Source organism: Zootoca vivipara, chromosome 4 (genome assembly GCF_965207765.1).
Source record: "Zootoca vivipara chromosome 4, rZooViv2.hap1.1, whole genome shotgun sequence".
Classification (NCBI taxonomy): Eukaryota; Metazoa; Chordata; class Lepidosauria; order Squamata; family Lacertidae; genus Zootoca; species Zootoca vivipara.
Window position 1 is genome coordinate 48,333,129 of NC_142587.1, and position 17,986 is coordinate 48,351,114.

Sequence of the window (17,986 nt, forward strand, 5' to 3'; positions counted from 1 at the left end):
CCCAAAATTGTAAACCCAAGACTTTATCGATGTCAGCCTCTTTTGATTGATGGAACCTGTGTGGAGAGGGTGACAATGTTCAGATTCCTGGGCATTGAGTTACAGGAGGATTTCTCCTGGAGTGTCAATATAAGGGAGATTGCGAAGAAGCCGCAGCACAGACTGTACTTTTTGAGAATTTTAAGGAAAAATAACCTTCCGCAAAAGTTGCTGCTTGCTTTCTATCACTGTGCCATTGAGAGAGTGCTCACGTATGGCTTGTGTGTGTGGTACGGAAGCTGCACTTGTCGGGATAGGACAGCGTTGAGCAGAATTATCGAAACAGCTGAGAGTATCATTAGTTGTTCTCTCTCTACCTTGGAACATATTTATACCATCAGGTGCCATAGAAAGGCACTAGACATATCAAGAGATTCATCGCATCCTGGTCATCGTTTCTTTGAGCTCCTGCCATCGGGACGGAGATATAGAACAACGAAGGCGAGAACAAGCCGTCTCAAGAACAGTTTCTTTCCTAGAGCAATTTTGGCCTTAAATGGAAATTCTGGACTTTGAAGTAGTTTTATTTTCATTTTCATTATTTTCATTTTCATGACCCCCATGGACACAACCCCCTCAGAAGCCCGCCCCCCCACCAACCCCCTACACAACCCTCCACCCCCAATACCAAGACCCCCCAAGGACCCTCACCTCTCCTCAACCCTCCCCTCTCAACCCCCCAATACCAGGACCACCCAAGACGCCTCACCTCTCCTCCACCCCCCCCAGGACTAAGACCCCCCTAGGAGCCTGACCTCACCCCACCCAAATCCCAGACCACCCAGGGACCCAGACCACTCCACGAACACCACCACCACCAAGATCCAGACCTCCCCAGGAGCCACACCACCCCTTCTACAACTTAAAAAGGTAAACCTCATCTTTGCCATGGGACTAAAAGCGTCCCATGCTGCAGTTGTTCCATACATGAACAAATTTTGGTCTCTATTTGGAATTTCTTCCCCTACTATCTATACTGTATATATAAAAATGTAAAAGGTCCATGTGTATGACTCCCAACCTTTCTCCGCAACCACTTGACCGATTGTGTTGAAATTTGTACACAATGTCACATTCAAATATCCGAGGGTTCGCATACCGTTTACGTACAGATGCCACACCTATGGCAGGTAAAGCAGGTAAAACCCACTGTTTCCTAACACAAAACTCAGACAGCCGGGGATGCTGTGAACACAGGAGAGGTTGCACAAACAGCGGCCTCTAGCGGCAGCAACACTATTATTGCAGGTAGGAAAGCTTCCCTCTCCACAACATCTCACCTCGGCTTTGCAGATTAGGCCGAGTAGAGGTGGGTGTTCTCCTGGCTGGGAGATGGGGGGAAGAGGGGCCAGGAAAGGTCATGGGTCCGGACAGAGTGGGGGGAATCACAGGGATGAAACACAGCAACGCGTGGCCGGGCCAGCTAGTTATTTATAAAATTTCTTTACTGCCTTTCATCCGAGGATCACAGGGTAACTTACAATACAAAAACACCAAAATGCATAGCATAATAACAAACAAAAACAATAACCTCATCCAGAACTTTCATGAAGGAGGCACACAAGGGCCTCAGATGATGTGTGCAGGGTCCAGGCCAGTTCACATTTCATATGAATCATTTTACCCATTTATGCTGTGTTCCATTGTTCATCTGTTTTATCTTGTAACTATTTGGGATGTAATTATTGAATTATTATTTGTTAAATGAAAGTCGGTTGTGTTTAGCTGGAAATGGCAGCAGGGTGTCATATGTGATTAGAAGCCAGCCTTAGGATGCAGTGTAAATGCTGTTCCATCACTGGAATAGTGCTCCCTCCATGGGGCAGCACTTACGCCCCTCAGGAAGCCCTAGATTTGCCCATGGGGTGTTCCATAGGCATAGAACTATTGGCAGTGGTGGGTCACTGCTGCTAGGGATTTGGAAATGGGGCATGCCAGGGTCATGCTGGGGTGAATCACAAGGTGTCTTAGAACCACAATATCCAGTTGATCAGGAAGATGGTGTTTGGCCTGTTTTAGATAGGGTCAAAATTCATCCTATTAAAGGACCAGGAACTACTGTTAATTCTGGCCTTACGTGTGTCCTTCAGGTTATCCCTTGTTTAGACTGTGTACACATTACTAGCTTTAAAAGATTTTTTTTATCTCAATTCAGATCAAAATTGGTTCAGGGGTGGGGGCACATAAAAATATGTAAGAAACAACGGGATAGATAGAGATTGTGGCTATCGTCGCTCTGTGCACCACACAGCTCTGCTTTTCCACTGTGGATTTGTAAACAGTCAAAGCAATGCTTAAATATAGAATGAAAAAATATTTGGGCTGGGTTGCAAGTGGGCAGATTAGCTCCCTGTAAACCATATTTACAAGAGATATTTTCAGATGTATTTTCAGGAGAGCTTTCAGGAGAGCAATGACAGGAACTGTGCGGCTAAGGAGCTCCTCGTCACCTGCTAAGCTGCTTTTCTTTATAAAGAGGCATTTTCTCTCAGACAATGTCTACTGCTCTGTTCAACAAAAATGTGGATTTCTGCTGGCCATCCATGACAGAAACATTACTGAATAAGTGGCCTCTTTTGCAAACAGTGCATGGACAGCAGGATTTTATATTGTTATGAGTTTGTGGCTGTTAAATTCTAATCAAGCCTTCTGATCCCTGGATCCAGCAAGTGTTAAAATGTAAGCCAAGCTAGCTTCTTGGGTTGAAGGTGATCACCTGTGTGATGGGCCAATGAGAGAACAAAGAAAGGGGGTTCTGTGCCAGACAGCAAATGTGTTGGGCCCCCTCCCTCAACTCAGAGATAATTATAAGGACAAAGCCTGAATTGAGAGGGCAGAGTTTGCTCCGGAAAACCAGAGAGGCAGAGCACAATGTTTGATTTCTGTTTCAATCCAAGGCTGCAGCTATTGGAGTAGCAAGACCTACTTGGTATTGATGCTGCAAACCCCTCCATCATAGACTCAGGTTGTATATGTGTGTAAATAAACCATATATCATAAAGACACCACACTCTCCACTATGTCTCATTCCCAAAAGGAAACACGAAACCTGAGGGAGTGCCTGGGACCCCTGGAATCTCACACTGCTCAGAGATTGGGGTGGCATGCAACAATACCTTGGCAGGTATTGTTTTTATGGCATAACATTGCTAACATTTATAGTACAGTATGTTATGTGGAAATAATAACTTTTCTATGATGTATCGTTTAAACAAACTTAAATTGTCTTTCTGCCTAGAGCCTAAGATGTGAATTTGGAGTATGCTCATATTTAGGTTTTAAAAGCTGCAGTGCCACATTCAGAAAGCACACAATATTCCCCCAAGGGTAACTATCTCTGTTCTAAATGCTGAATTGATCTGCAATTATTTGATGAAGAATTCAGTCAGCGCCTGGAGATTTTCTCGCTGTTTTACGGAGCATCAAAGAACAGATGCAACTGAGGGGCTGTCAAAAGCAGTATAGAGCCAACTTTGATCCGTTTTGTGCCATTTGTGAAAGTATTGCTATTAGCAGACACCCTTTTCCTTACTAAATGCGGACAGGAGTTTTACTTTAGCTGATTCCCCAAGACATTAGAAATCCACTTCACAATTTTTGGATTCCCTTACCAGAACTATAGCAAAGCCTGACCTCTTGTGGTAGGTAGAGTGTAAAGCAATTGCTTCCCAGTAGGCAACCCTACATGATCGCTATCAGATTGTGGATCTAAACACAGGGATACAACACTTTAAATAAGTCAGATATTAGATTGTTTTTACCAAAAGGAAAAATTACAATGAGAAATCCCATTTTAAACAATTCTCACTCTTTGGCGCCATCTGGTATTCTATGTTTAAAATGCATTCAGATCACGTTATTGTGACGAATGCAGCTGAGTGCAGTCCATAACATTAAAAAGGTGTACATAGGTTATTAGAGACAGGGAAAGGCTTATAGGTCTGGAAGATAATGGGAAGGCCATCTAGCCCAATTCTCACCCAGAGCAGGACCCTCCTTGCCTGAAAGTTTCACTCATTTGACTTCTCACTTGTTTCTGAAGATTGAAAATCTTCTTGTAGAAATGGGCTTGCTTCAGTTCCTAGCACTGCTAACAATATATGATACTCAAAGCATACCCTGATTATCGATGCTCAAACAGTAGCCACTTCCTGCCCAGTTAAGAGAGTCCATTCACTCTCCTACTTCAATTCCATTCTCTGTCTATGTCAAAAAAGTTGAGTGTCTGGACTGTAAATTCTTTAAGTGCAGGATATCAACCCAATACCTTGTGGCAACAGAATGTATGATACACAATTGTATATGGTATTCAATATAATTATTGCATTTATATTGCATCCTGCCTTCAAGGAGATCAGGGCGATGTACACAGTTTTCTCCCCTGCTCCTTTAATCTTCAGAACAACCTTGCAAGGTAGGCCCAAAGTCACCCAGTGAGTTGCATGGATGGGAAGGGATCGGCATTGCCATATAGTTGTACCTTGATTTTCGAACAGAATGTGTTCTGGAAGTCCGTTTGATTTCCGAAACATTCAGAAACTAAGGTGCAGTTCCCAATTGCTGCAGGAGCATCCTGCAGCCAACCGGAAGCTGCGGAAGTCATGGTGGACATACGGCTTCCGAGGCAAAGTTTGCAAACCAAAACACCTACTTCCGTGTTTGTGATGTTCAAGTTCCAAGTTGTTTGTGAACTAAGTTGTTCGAAAACCAAGGTACAACTGTACTTCCCTGGAGAAAGAATAGCTCATACGAAAGAGAGAGCGAGAGAGAGAACAGTTGCTAGAGCATGAGACTCTTAATCTCAGGATCATGGGTTCGAGCCCCACGTTGGACAAAAGATTAGAGAAGGCTTCATGGAGAAACAGAGAGGAGAAGGTGGGCAGGTCGGTGGGGAAAGAAGACAAGTTGCTTGTTTCACATTTTCTTTATTGACTGCCACTGGCTGAGTTCTCAGATTGCGTGCCAGACATCAGTAAAAGAGGTGGAGCTATGTTAGAATTACAGCAAGATTAAGGGAGATGGTGTGATAACACGCAGGCCTGGGGGAAAGCTCAGTAGGGATTTGAAGCCTCAGCACTTGTGATGGACCCCCAAGTGGGTCTGCAAAGACCATGGAGAGATGGGCTTGTCCTTGCACCAGCAGAGGAAACGACAGTTGATGTTGTAAATGGATGTACTTTTTTCCCCCCTCTTTCAACTTTGCTAGGAAAAAAGTTACAACCCTTTCCAAACACTTTTTTGTGGGTTTTCCTCCTTTTAAAAAGTGCATGGCACATTCGTTACAAGTACCACCCACTCTTTCTTCCTCTTCTTCTCCCCTCTCACTAATCAGCTTAGCTCTCGCTTGCTCTTAATTACTTTAGGGTAGAACAAGCCTGTACTGTTGCTTTTGCTGCACCAAACTTAGCATTAACAATTGATGCATTGAGAGCTAATGCTGCTGTCTGGCCAGCTCTTATGTTTGGGGCTTGGCAGATGTTTATCCAAACTAGCACAGCATCCTAGACCATTTCAGCAAGTGTGTCAGATCTGCTGCAGCACCCTTTCGCCTCCCACGTTGTCACCCCGACATCACAAGGTTTTAGGCTTCAGCTTCAAAGTCCTCTAGCTGCTCACCTGGCCTCTCATTCCATCCAAGAGAAAAATTAGAACAAAAAAGAGAAAGAGAGAGAAACCCTTCTAGATATTCACTGATATCTATGTAATGGCTCTGTGAAGGAGGCCTGCAAGTGAAGTGTGACAGCCCAGATGCTTCTTCAGCAGCAGCAGGTTCAGCCTAAGAAGAAGGAGCCGAGGTTGGCTTCTCCTCACGGGATACAGGGATGGGTCTCTCGCTGTGGCTGGGGTCAGTGTTGGACTGGACCTTGGGAGCCGAGAAGGTCAGCATGCCATCAGCAGAGAGAGAGCAGGTGATGGCCGCTTGGTCCACGTTGGATGGGAAGCGGTACCGACGGTGGAATTCACGGGAAATATACCCATGGTCATCCTGATAAGAGACAAAAGAAACTGATAGCATTACTTTTTTTTCAAGCTTGCAGCTGTCCTGTGAGATAAAGTACCTAATCAGTATTTCAACTGCAAAGATAGAGAACTCAGGCTGAGTGGCTTGCAAAGACCTCCTCAGCTGTAACATAAAGGGGAGTCTCGGATACAAAATGGAGTACACAGAGTGGTTTAACAGTCAATCCTTCTTCAAAGGGAACTCTGGGAATTATAGCTCTGGGAGGGGCCCAGGGGGTCTCCCAACAACTCTCAGCACTACAGCTCCCAGGATTTATTTTTTTGGGGGGGGGATCACAACTGTTTAAAGTGACATGATTCTGCTTTAAATGTATACTGCGGATGGTGCCTAAGATTTCACTCACTGAGCATGGTTGTAGGCCTTGGGGTATTCCTGCCTTCCAGTTTTTGAAGCCTTTCCATTTCAGATGTAGTAACTTTCCAAGCCCAAGGCTCTTGATTCCTTCTCGTGCCTTCTTTTAAACACTTCTCATTCATGTTGGCTTATAAAAGCTCAGCCTTCACAGTTGATTCAGAGCTACTGACCACTAGGAAATGCTACTCAATTGGGCTTCTATTGACTTTTTACCTAGTGTACCACCTAAAATTAATCTCTAGCTTTGCTAATTTAAGACTCATTTCTCTTTACTTTGTTCTTTGCCTCACAAAGGAAACCTTGGAATTGTTGGATTGTGTGTGTGTGTGTGTGTGTGTGTGTGAGAGAGAGAGAGAGAGAGAGAGAGAGAGAGAGAGAGAGAGAGAGAGAGATTTTCTTTGTCCTAACAGTCTTGATCTGAAACCCATTAGCACCCAAGGCAAGCTAATCTCATTTAGTCTTCACGTCTCCATTCCAGTCAAGCCATTCTTATCTCTCCACACCCACTCAATGCCCAACTCGCAGGTTTTATTTAACTAGATGAAGGGTTATGAAGAACTTGAAAACTTGCTCATTTATTTTATTTTATTTTTTATTGGCCCCAATAAAGGTACTGCACTACTGTAGATTTTGGATTTTGTTTTCTATGGACCAACCCAGCTATCTATCCTGTTTCAGAGCTATTAAAGTGCAGGCATTTTCTTGGAGTTTCAGATTACATTACATTACAGTACAGTACATGATTTCTGTTCTGAAAAAAATAATTACCCAGTGATGCCCACTGTCATCTAAATGCTATGGAGTACATGATGAAAGAAAATGGATTTTTAAAAATCCTAACCATAACAGTATCATAAAATCTGACATTTGACCTTTCCTAAAGCAGATGCATACACCTCTGAGCTAAATCTCAGTAGTTAATGCTAAATAAAATAAATCTGTTTTTCATTACAGCTGAGTAATTTGTACTTTCTTTCTCCCTTACCTGTCTCTCACTGTGTTTGCCATGAATTTCCACAAAGTCTTCAATGACCTTCACACTCAAATCTTCAGGAGAGAAATGTTTTACATCCAAAAAGATTGTAAACTTGTCCCGGTCAGATCTTACCTAAAAGTAAAATAACAAGAAACACCCCCCACCCCCCAAACAGAATTAGAATTACTAAGACTATGCAATTATTTAAAGAACAAAGTAGCTTTTAAGTCATATCATTTACTTTGTGATTATATTTCTAAGATTCCCTGTGAGATCATTTGTGACGGCAAAATTATTAAGACATGTTCTTAAACCCTTGAAATTAGCAATTGTCATTTTATTATTCTTTTCATTTTTCAAACGGATTTGTTTTGAAAAGCAGGTGAGAATTCAGTCTACAACTTGAGTCAGTTTACTCACAATTGGCACCAGTGACTTTACTCTAACTACAGGTACTCTGGATTGGCAAATTTGTATGTGATTTTAGGATGCTACATACAATTGCCTAAATGCTTTTTGCAATGCAGCAGTTTCCGCCAAGTCACTTCAGCATTTATCTATTTTGTGGATAGATTATTTCTTGCCCCCAGCAACCCAAAGGGTAATCAGAGGCTTTTGGCAGTTTTTGCAACTTGCCTGTATGACTAAAAACCTGGGCGTGCACAGACACTGCAGGAGACTTGAGTTTCATGGCTAACTTTTAGAAGCTGCCACTGCTTTTCATTGGCTGAGCTCTTCCTAGATTTCTGAGCCAGACCATAATGTTCGGAATGTTCTGAACGCAGCCTGAAAAGCAACACTTTATGAATAACCTTTTAGCTGCTCTTCCCAAGAGGCCACTATGCAGCGCATCAAACAAAACTCAAAACCCGCATTTTTAAAAAGGCAAAAAAATGTACTTGATTAAGTAAGAATCTGCTTCATTTTTAGGGAAAAGGCCACAACTCATTGTTAGGGAATCTGTTTTGCATACACAATGCCTCAGGTTCAATTTGATAGCTTAGTTGGTTAGAGCATGGTGCTGATAATGCCAAGGTTGCAACTTTGATCCCCGTATGGGACGGCTGCTTATTCCTGCATTGCAGGGGGTTGGACTAGATGATCCTCAGGGTCCTCTCCAACTCCACAATTCTATGATTCCATGAAATGCAACAATATACAAAGTCCCCAGCATCTCCAGGTAGGGCTGGCAGAAACCCTGTAAAGCTACTGCCAGTTAGTCTGGACCAGGGATTGGGAATCTAACTATCCAGACATTTCTGGACTCCAGTTCCCATCATCCCTAGCCACCATGGCCAATGGTCAGAAATGATGGGAGCAGTATCTAGGTCACAGGTTCCCCATCCCTGATGTAGACAATTCTAAGCTAGACGGACCAATTTCTGACTCAGAATAAAGCACCTTCCTATGTGTTTTTTAAACACTGTTGGTTAAACCACAGAGCCTAGGGCTTGCTGATCAGAAGGTAGGCAGTTCAAATCCCCGCGACGGGGTGAGCTCCCGTTGCTCGGTCCCAGCTCCTGCCAACCTAGCAGTTCGAAAGCACGTCAAGGTGCAAGTAGATAAATAGGTACCGCTACAGCAGGAAGGTAAACGGCGTTTGCGTGTGCTGCTCTGGTTTGCCAGAAGCGGCTTTGTCATGCTGGCCACATGACCTGGAAGCTGTACGCCGGTTCCCTCGGCCAATAACGCGAGATGAGCGCCGCAACCCCAGAGTCGGTCACGACTGGACCTAATGGTCAGGGGTCCCTTTACCTTTACCTAATTTGTAAGTGACACAGAGATCATCTAAACATGCGACACACTCCCTTCAGATAGTTAAGAGATGTTAAAATTACGATATTCCAATTCTGCTTATTTTTCTTAAAACTGTCATCACATAAATCCTGAACTACGGTTTCTGTCAAATATTGTTCTTTCTGGCACCTAATCTATCTATCCCATTCAATATGGGATTAAACTGATTAAACCATGCAACACACCTGGTAGTTTGCAAAAAGCTTCTTCTTTTTTTAAGAGCTTCTAATGTATTCAGGAACATGAATCTTACCTCAGAGACACCTGACTCCAGAACAGTGCGGAAGAGAGATTGCCTGTAGTATGGGCTGATGGTCGAGGAAAGCAAAGGCAGGAGATCATATTCAAAAAGACCTTCTCCAAAAAACTGATCAAACAAACGGCTTGGAATTAAAGGTCCAAGAGCCCGTTTGAACCAGGGGTGCTGAATGGTAATATCCATGGTCTCTGCTGCTGCAAGTTTGGCGGTGGAGAGGAGACAGTGCAGTTGCTTTGTGACAGAGAAGTCTCTTTGCTGGACTGCACAGTGGAGGTGTAGAAAACTTCCCTCTATATATACGACTTTCACAGAATGAAGGCATTAGTGGGATTTCTCTGGAAAGACATGATCTCATGATGAAGGCCAATCTGGTCAGCAGAAATTGTAGGGGCTGACCCGAGAGTGACAGTCTGGTTAGAATCAGTGCCAGATATCTCTCTGAACAGCAGCTGGCTGGCCTGCAGCATTCTGCGGACATAGGGGGGTGTCACCAAGGCCCGGCAGTACAGAACACCAACCCTCACCTACACGAGCCGTTCCAAAAGACTGTTATTGTCGTTGGCATTACTGTGGAACATTTTAACGAGAAAATTCACTAGCCTTTTTTTACTCGCATGTTGGTTTGGTGTTCGCCCGAGACTCGAGAGGGAAGAAAGCAAATATTTTACAGACATTTTACACTGTATACTTTACCTCTCCCTCCCACCCAAAAAAAGAGAGAGGGTTTCCGCTAATTGACAGAAAATAGAAGGCATGCTTCCAGACTCTTACTGGTTTCAGGTAGGGTTCAATCATATTCTAGCAAATTCAGGCTGTGTATTTAAAGTTGATTTGAAATAGCTGGCTTGCTCTGCTCCCAGCACCTCATGCTGGGAGGCGCAAATTTTGGGCCCTTGGAGTGGTGTTATCCTCTTGGAACTGAGACACTTCACTGGATAGAGAAACATTCTTGAAGGCCTCCCAGTTGCAAAAACTGCAAAGAGGGCATTGAAACGCTTTTGAGGTGTTATCATCTAAGGGAGGTCTTGAAACAGGACCTTATCTGGAAGCCTGTCTGTTGTCTGCTGCTTAGAGCATTCTTTAACACAAGAATAATTATTTTTGTACACTATATGGTTCTTTGCAAGCATTGCTGAAATGTACATTTGGCAGTTGTAACAATATTTCGTTTACTTTGTGGCAAACTTCTTCTCATGATCAATCTACTGTTGGTATAATAATATAGTATACCAACAATAATATATTGTTTCACTTTAAAACTTCAAACTGAAAGCTGTCATGTAGTTGTCCCTTAAATGTAGATGAAGCAACCTGGGGCCTTCGAGATGTTGTCGAACTCCATTGCCCATCAGCAGCAACCATCATGAGAATTGGTTAGTGAGGGTGGAAGTTGCAATCCAGCAACATCTGGAGAGCCACAAGTTCCCCATCCCTTCCTTAGTGTGAGACAAAAATCCACATAGGCAGAAATCCGAGGCTTGCTCTGGAATTCAGTCATCCAAGTAATTGAATGAGTGAAGCTGCTCTATCCTTGCAGCATTTCTGAGCTGTGCCCCCCTCTCCTGCCACCCACAAACGTTCCTTCCTCTAGCTGGAAGAGGAGATATGCATTTTCAGGTGAGGACGTCTCTCTATATGGGATTTTGTGGTGGCTCTTCCTTACTTATTCATGATCCATCTACAATGGGTATTTGTCATGTTAATTTTAAATTTATCATGTGCACAATGGCCTGCAGAGTGTCAACTGAGATATTCCTGAATGTTAAGCTTACATGTTATCTCATCTTCTACCCTTTACAAGAAACAGGGAACTGGGGTGGGGAGACCCCTATTGCTGTGCAAGGCCAGGACCAGACTGAACTTTTGGAAAATGCTTGGTATCAGCTCAGTGTTTTCGAAAACTGGATCAGATCAAAGGCCTGTCTAGCTCAGCATCCTCTTCCCACAGCAGCCAACCAGATATGTAGGAACCCAGCAACCAAGGCCTCCTGTTTTTAAGGGCAAATGCCTGAGCATTAGCTTTGTCTTGGTTCCTGTCCTTTAAAAAGGTAAAGGGACCCCTGACCATTAGGTCCAGTCGTGACCATAGCTGCCAAGTTTTCCCTTTTCTCACGAGGAAGCCTATTCAGCATAAGGGAATTTCCCTTTAAAAAAAGGGATAACTTGGCAGCTATGGTCGTGACCGACTCTGGGGTTGCTGCGCTCATCTTGCATTATTGGCCGAGGGAGCCGGCGTACAGCTTCTAGGTCATGTGGCCAGCATGACAAAGCCGCTTCTGGCGAACCAGAGCAAGCAGCAACAGAAACGCCGTTTACCTTCCTGCCGGAGCGGTTCCTATTTATCTACTTACACTTTGACGTGCTTTCGAACTGCTAGGTTGGCAGGAGATGGGACCGAGCAACGGGAGCTCACCCCGTCGCAGGGATTCGAACCACCGACCTTCTGATCGGCATGCCCTTGGCTCTGTGGTTTAACCCACAGCGCCACCTGCTTCCCAGTAAGGAAGGTAGGAACCTTAAAAGCCCAGTTTCCAGGTCATGTGGCCAGCATGACTAAGCCCCTTCTGGCAAACCAGAGCAAGCAGCAACAGAAACGCCGTTTACCTTCCCGCTGTAGCGGTTCCTATTTATCTACTTGCATTTTGACGTGCTTTCGAACTGCTAGGTTGACAGGAGCTGGGACCAAGCAACAGGAGCTCACCCCGTCACAGGGATTCAAACCGCCGACCTTCTGATCAGCAAGCCCTAGGCTCAGTGGTTTAACCCACAGCGCCACCTGGGTCCCTGAAAAAGGTAAAGGGACCCCTTAGCTTTGTCTTGGTTCCTGCCCTTTAGACCATACAATTTCACCTTCTTCCATATTTAAAATTGTTGGGGGTTCATTTTATTGCAGCATGTGCTTGAATTTGGAACAGCTTTTCCATTTGAGCTGCATGTTGGAAAAGCTAAATATCAGCTCTCTTTATACAAAGGCAGATATTTATTTTATCTAAAGAATTTATATAATGTCAACAGTCTGCCTGGGCCCAGCCAAAGGGGCTTAAAAAGTTACTAGCAATCCCTTTTTTCCACCTCAGAGCCCATGTCCTGAACACTGAGCAAATCCCATCAGTGCCCGGGGCGTATAATATCATTGTTGTCAAATCAATGGTGAATGTACGTGGTGTTAATCCCTGGCACTTATTCAACCAAGCTCAGCAAGTTTCAGCAGCACAATGCACCCCATGTCTTCATCAATGGATTTATATGGTGAATGAGATGCTCAACACTTCAGCCCATGGACCTTCAGAACACTGGGAATGGGGAAAAGCAAGATCACATGGGAAGTGCTACAGATTAAGGGGAGAGCTGCCCCTTTGCACATAGAATAAGATATGAAGGGCCAAATTTAAGCACACACATGCAATTTTGTGTTGAGTGCATGATAACATTTTCAGCTTTGAAACCATGCTGAAATGTGCTCAACTTTGGTTGTATCGTGCCAAAGTGAGCAAGGCAGTATATCTTCTATCAGACGTAACTTTTGTTGTTAAGGGTCCACTGAAGCATTGAGCAATCATGGCTTTCCTGGGCTCAATGGCTTGAATACTTGCTAATAGTAAAACATTAGAGATGGCTATTACATAGTTTGGAAAGGAAAAATAAGATGACACAAAGGAACTGTGTAATGCGATGAGCGATACAAAGTGATTGCTGTACCTGCTGGCAGCCTTAGGGAACAGAGGGTCACAATCCTCTTCCTCTGGGGATTCATCCCCACCCATATCCAAATTGCAAGAACTGTAGTAAAGCCAGTCTGAGCCCTATGGCACAATATCACCACTAGACCATTATTATACCCATATATTTGTGTCTGTGTCATGTCAAATAATTACGTCCCTGCAGTGTCAGCGTGGACTTGTCCATTTGCTGTAGTCAACAGGACTCTTTTCCATGACTTTATTTGCTCTCCCAGTAAATCTTAGACCTGAAGTGTGAAGCACAAAGACATATAGCTTAAACTCTGAAGAAAGTCAAAACACAGTACCATGAAATTCTGGAACCTCCATTCCTCAGCATGGTTCCGAAAAAGGCAGAAATTCCAACAGTGGAAAGAGGGTGGTGGGCAAGAAGACAACAAAGACAATGGAAGGTTCTGAAATCCTATACTTTTTTTCCACCCCCACCCACAAAAAGCCTTGAAAACAGCTACCGGTACAACTATTATCTGCTGTGAATGTTGTTACAAGGCCTTTGACACGGCTGCTTCTAAATACAGAATCTCAGACTTCACATGGCCAAGCTTTCCCCTCTATTATCTCCACAAACTGTAGTTCAGACCATTTGTTCAGTGTGTACACAGCATAGCAGAAGCAATGTGCCGCCTTCAGCTGAAATCACAACATGTTCCACATCCATCTAGCGGCCTATCTTCCCATGGATTATGGCCTGGAAAGGCTGGTTTTCTCTTCTGTGAAGCCTTCAGAACCAATGTCTCACATGGTGGGAAGATTTGTAAGCCCCAGACCCTTCCTTTTGTCTAGACAGAACTTATGTAAGTTGTCCTTGTGCCATACTTTATACAGCTCAATTTCACTATATAAAAGGTGAACTGGCTGCAGACCTGAATGCTGCGCATAAATACAGGGAGAGCTGCACTTCCCATTTAGAGACAGAAGCTCATACATTTCCCTGGGTTGATAGAAGTGCTCCCAATTCAAGTACAGAGCACACATCTCCATGCAGGTCGGCATACACAAATCCTCACTCCTGACATTATGTATAAATATAGAAAGTGTGATTCATTTGCATTTCCTGAATCCAACCACTTGTTGAAGCAAGAGCGGCCAATGTGGTGCCATATATATCCAGGGGCGTAGCCAGGATCAAAACTAGGGGGGGGGCAAGCCATGGTCGTTCAGGGGCGGGGCCAAGGCACAGAAGGGGAGGGGCCACAAAGTGGGTGGGGCTAAAGGGCCAACGGGCCTGATGACATCGTGGCGGTGGCAGCAGCGGCCACCTTGTGCTTCTGGGGCTGGTAGCGTTGGCGGCTACCCTGCTTGGCTGGAGAGGACGGGAGGGTCGAGCAGGCGAGAGGGGGTGGCAGGGCGGGCGAGGGCGAGGCAAGACACGGCCGCAGCCACGACGGCTCCGAGGCGTTGCTGCATATCAGCATAATATTTCAACCATGGTTCAAGCCCCACCTTAGGAAAAAATCCTGCATTGCAGGGGGTTGGACTAGATGACCCTTGTGGTCCCTTCCGACTACAATTCTATGATTCTATTGATATATTACCATAGCATATGCATCATTCTGCTTTCTTGAATTGTCCTACTCCTAGGCATAGCATCCAACTCCTAGAGGCCTAGGTGCCCCCCCCCCAATTACTGGTAAATACCGTATTTGAAAGAGTCATCCCCCCATGTTGATGGGCTTTCTATGTGGGGCTTATCTGCCCCCCCGTATTTTATTAAAGATGGAAGAGGGAGGGAAGGAAGGAAGAAATAGAGAGAGGGATAACTCATATTTGTGGGTGCCTCTGGGTGACGCTGGGATGCTGGAACTCTGCATGTACAGGAGCCTTGTAAGCAGCTTTCTCTCTGCTTGATTTACAGCAGGCACGTCCAACAGGTAGATTGTGATCTACCAGTAGATCACTGGATGTCTGTGGTAGATCACTGGTAGGTCACTGGCACCCCTAAAAACAGCTCACCCAAAATTTTCCTCCTCCCTCAAAAAAGTTGAACTATGACCTGAAGCCCTAAACAAAAATGGACCTCCCTCCCTCCTAAAAGAAGCTCAACAAGTTTGACCTAAACCCCAAAAAGCAGGGCTTCCCTTCCTTTAAAAAAAACTCAACAGCTTTGACCTGAACCCCCCAAAAGGGGGTAGATCACCCCCAGTTTTAAACTCTGAGTAGATCAGAGTCTCTTGGGAGGTGGCCACCCCTGATTTACAGTATACAGATGCAGGAGGAGGGGCAGCCTGGAACACCAATGCTTTTTATAAACATCACTGTGTCTGTCAAAGCTACAGCCCCCCCTTTCTTATTCACTTCTTTTTAGCCTTGCAGAGCCACCTTAGTCATTAAATCGCCAATAGAACTCTTAATGCTCCTGAATGCTCATTAACAGCTCCCACTTAAGAACAATAGGGTGAAATGGTCAGCTATCGAATCTTGCCTGGGGATATATGCTCCATTGTCTTAACTGCTTAACTACTGGTAGCCACTTTGCTTTATTTATTTGATGTGTTTTTGTTACTGCTGTGTCCCCCCCCCCCCCAGCAAGCGGAGACTTAGCTGCTCTTGCTAAAGCAAAGCCCTTTCCACTTCAGTTTTTGGAGGGGAAAAGTGCTGGTTATGGTCTGTAAAATACATTAATTTTTTTGCTTCTAGGGGGGGGCAGCTGCCCCTCCTGCCCCCCCTGCCTACGCCCATGTATATATCCAATTATCCTTGATCCTTGATACAAATCCAATTATCCTTGATCCTTGGTCATACTGGCTGGGGCTCATGGGAGTTGTAGTCCAACAATGTCTGGAGGGTACCACCCTGTTGACTATTCCTGTGTTAAAGGGTACAGTTCAACACCTTGATGGATAACATAGCTCCTACTAACATGCTCACAAAAATGCAGTGAAGTGTGACATTGTAAAGGGATACAATGCATTACAGTAATTACAGTAATCCATCCTTGAGCTTACCAATGTATGGCTCACCTCGGCCAGCTACCCTTATCCAGGAATGATCACAGCTGGGTACTACCGTGTTTCCCCTTTTTTAAGACACCGTCTTATAACTTTTTTCCCTCAAAAAAACACACAGTGGCTTATTTTCAGGGGGTGTCTTTTTTTTTAAAAAAAAGTGCTGGTACAACTGGGACCCACTGGCTCAGGATGCTCGGTGCTCTCTTCTGCACATTGCTGGGCGCGTTGTTGGCGCTGCCAGTTCCGAGCGCCTGCAGGGTGGGGTGGGGGTGGCAGTGCTTTAAACCCCCAACCCTGTAGAAAGCAATGGAAGTTATGGACTGTAACAATCCTTAAGAGGCGCAGGTCTTAAAAAACCCCTGGTATCACCCTTGAAGCACAGCCTTCCAAAGTCAGGGGGGAATAGGTCTGTTTAGACAAAGGAAAGGATCGGGGGTGATTCTGTGCCCTGGGACCCACAGAACTACTTTAAAAATCCCAACCTGGGGGGGGGGGGTCAAATAGTGAAGCCCCATAGCCCTGTAGCAACAGAAGGCACATTCTGAAGCACCCGAGCTGTTCGGTTCCATAAAAAATCCAGGAATTGTAAAATTAACAACAATAATGGGGGGGCACTCTATCCAAAGAGTTAAGAAGGAATGGGAAAGTGTTGAGTTATATATGGAAAAATATGGAAAGGAAAGTTAGTTAAAGATAAAAAATAAATAATTATCGCAAGGGGAAAAATAACATCATAAAGGGTAATAATATTAAATATAAAATAGACAACACAACAGAAAAAGCAAGTATATGACTAAATGAGATCGCACAGGAGTGAGGGAAGTGGGGAGAGAGGGAGGGGGGTAAGGAATGGAAGGAGGCAATGGTTGGAGGAGGGTATAGGGGGATGAATTAAAGGAAAATTAAGACTGAGAAGCGCATGGTTTTTGTTTTTTAAAGATGCAAAGGCTTGCAATCAGCCAAAGTATAGAGCCCAACTTCTAGGAGACTGCGATCTACTTGCGGATTTATAAACTGGAGGTGATCTACCCCCGTTATATTGGTGTTCAGGTCAGAGTTGTTTTTAGAGAGAGGAAATATCCCATTTTTGAGGTTAAAGTAAAAGTTCCTGACCTTTTTTTTATAATGAGGAAATGCTGCTAAAACTCCGTTCTTCATTCCACGAAGGGGAGAGGGGGCGGGGCCGGGTGCTCAAAGACAAAAGAAATGGAAAAGGAGATAGCGATCAAATCCAGCCTCGCATTCATGCAGCCGTCGGGAGAGGCAGGGGCTGCAGCCGAGTGCTGCTTCACAAACAAACGGGGGAAAGTGCTTAGAACCCAGAGAATCCAGCTGAAAAACACGAAGCAGCAACAGCAATTGCACACACACCATCCCAAGCCAGCACAGTAACCAAGTCCCAAAAGCAAGAAAGGACTCAGCAAACACTGCTGCGGCCGGCGTTGCTGCTGCTGACTCGGGGAGCTCAGTGATCTCTTCCGCACAGCGCCTATCACTATGGCTTATTTTCGGGGTACGGTTTATATTTCTCAAATGCTTAGAAATGCTGCTATGGCTTATTTTATGACTACGCCTTAAAAAGGGGGAAACACGGTAGCTGAAGCTGGTAGAAAGTGCTCCTAGACAGAGCAGCTGTTTGTGCCGCAAGGGACGAAGATGGATTGAGGAACAGCACCCAGCCTCCGCACCCATTCCTTATGTGAAAGCGCAACGCCATCCACCCAATTCTCAGATCAGGGAACCACTCTTCCGCATCCACAGGGCTTCTGCCTTGTCAGGATTCAGCTTTTGGTACTCATCCAGCACAGCACTGCGCCCTGAATACGGTCTTCTACCGCCTACAACCTTATC

General features: G+C 44.7%; 1 protein-coding gene across 1 annotated transcript; it reads right to left on the minus strand.

Moving 5' to 3' along the window:
- Nucleotides 1–4,948: 4,948 nt before the first annotated feature.
- CRYAA (crystallin alpha A) lies at nt 4,949–11,241 on the minus strand. Its single transcript, XM_035115676.3, has 3 exons — nt 9,442–11,241; nt 7,401–7,523; nt 4,949–6,025 (listed from the first exon to the last, which is right to left on the minus strand). The coding sequence occupies exons 1-3, from the start codon at nt 9,628–9,630 to the stop codon at nt 5,816–5,818; spliced, it is 522 nt and encodes a 173-aa protein (XP_034971567.1). The 5' UTR covers nt 9,631–11,241; the 3' UTR covers nt 4,949–5,815.
- Between the last annotated feature and the right edge of the window lie 6,745 nt (nt 11,242–17,986).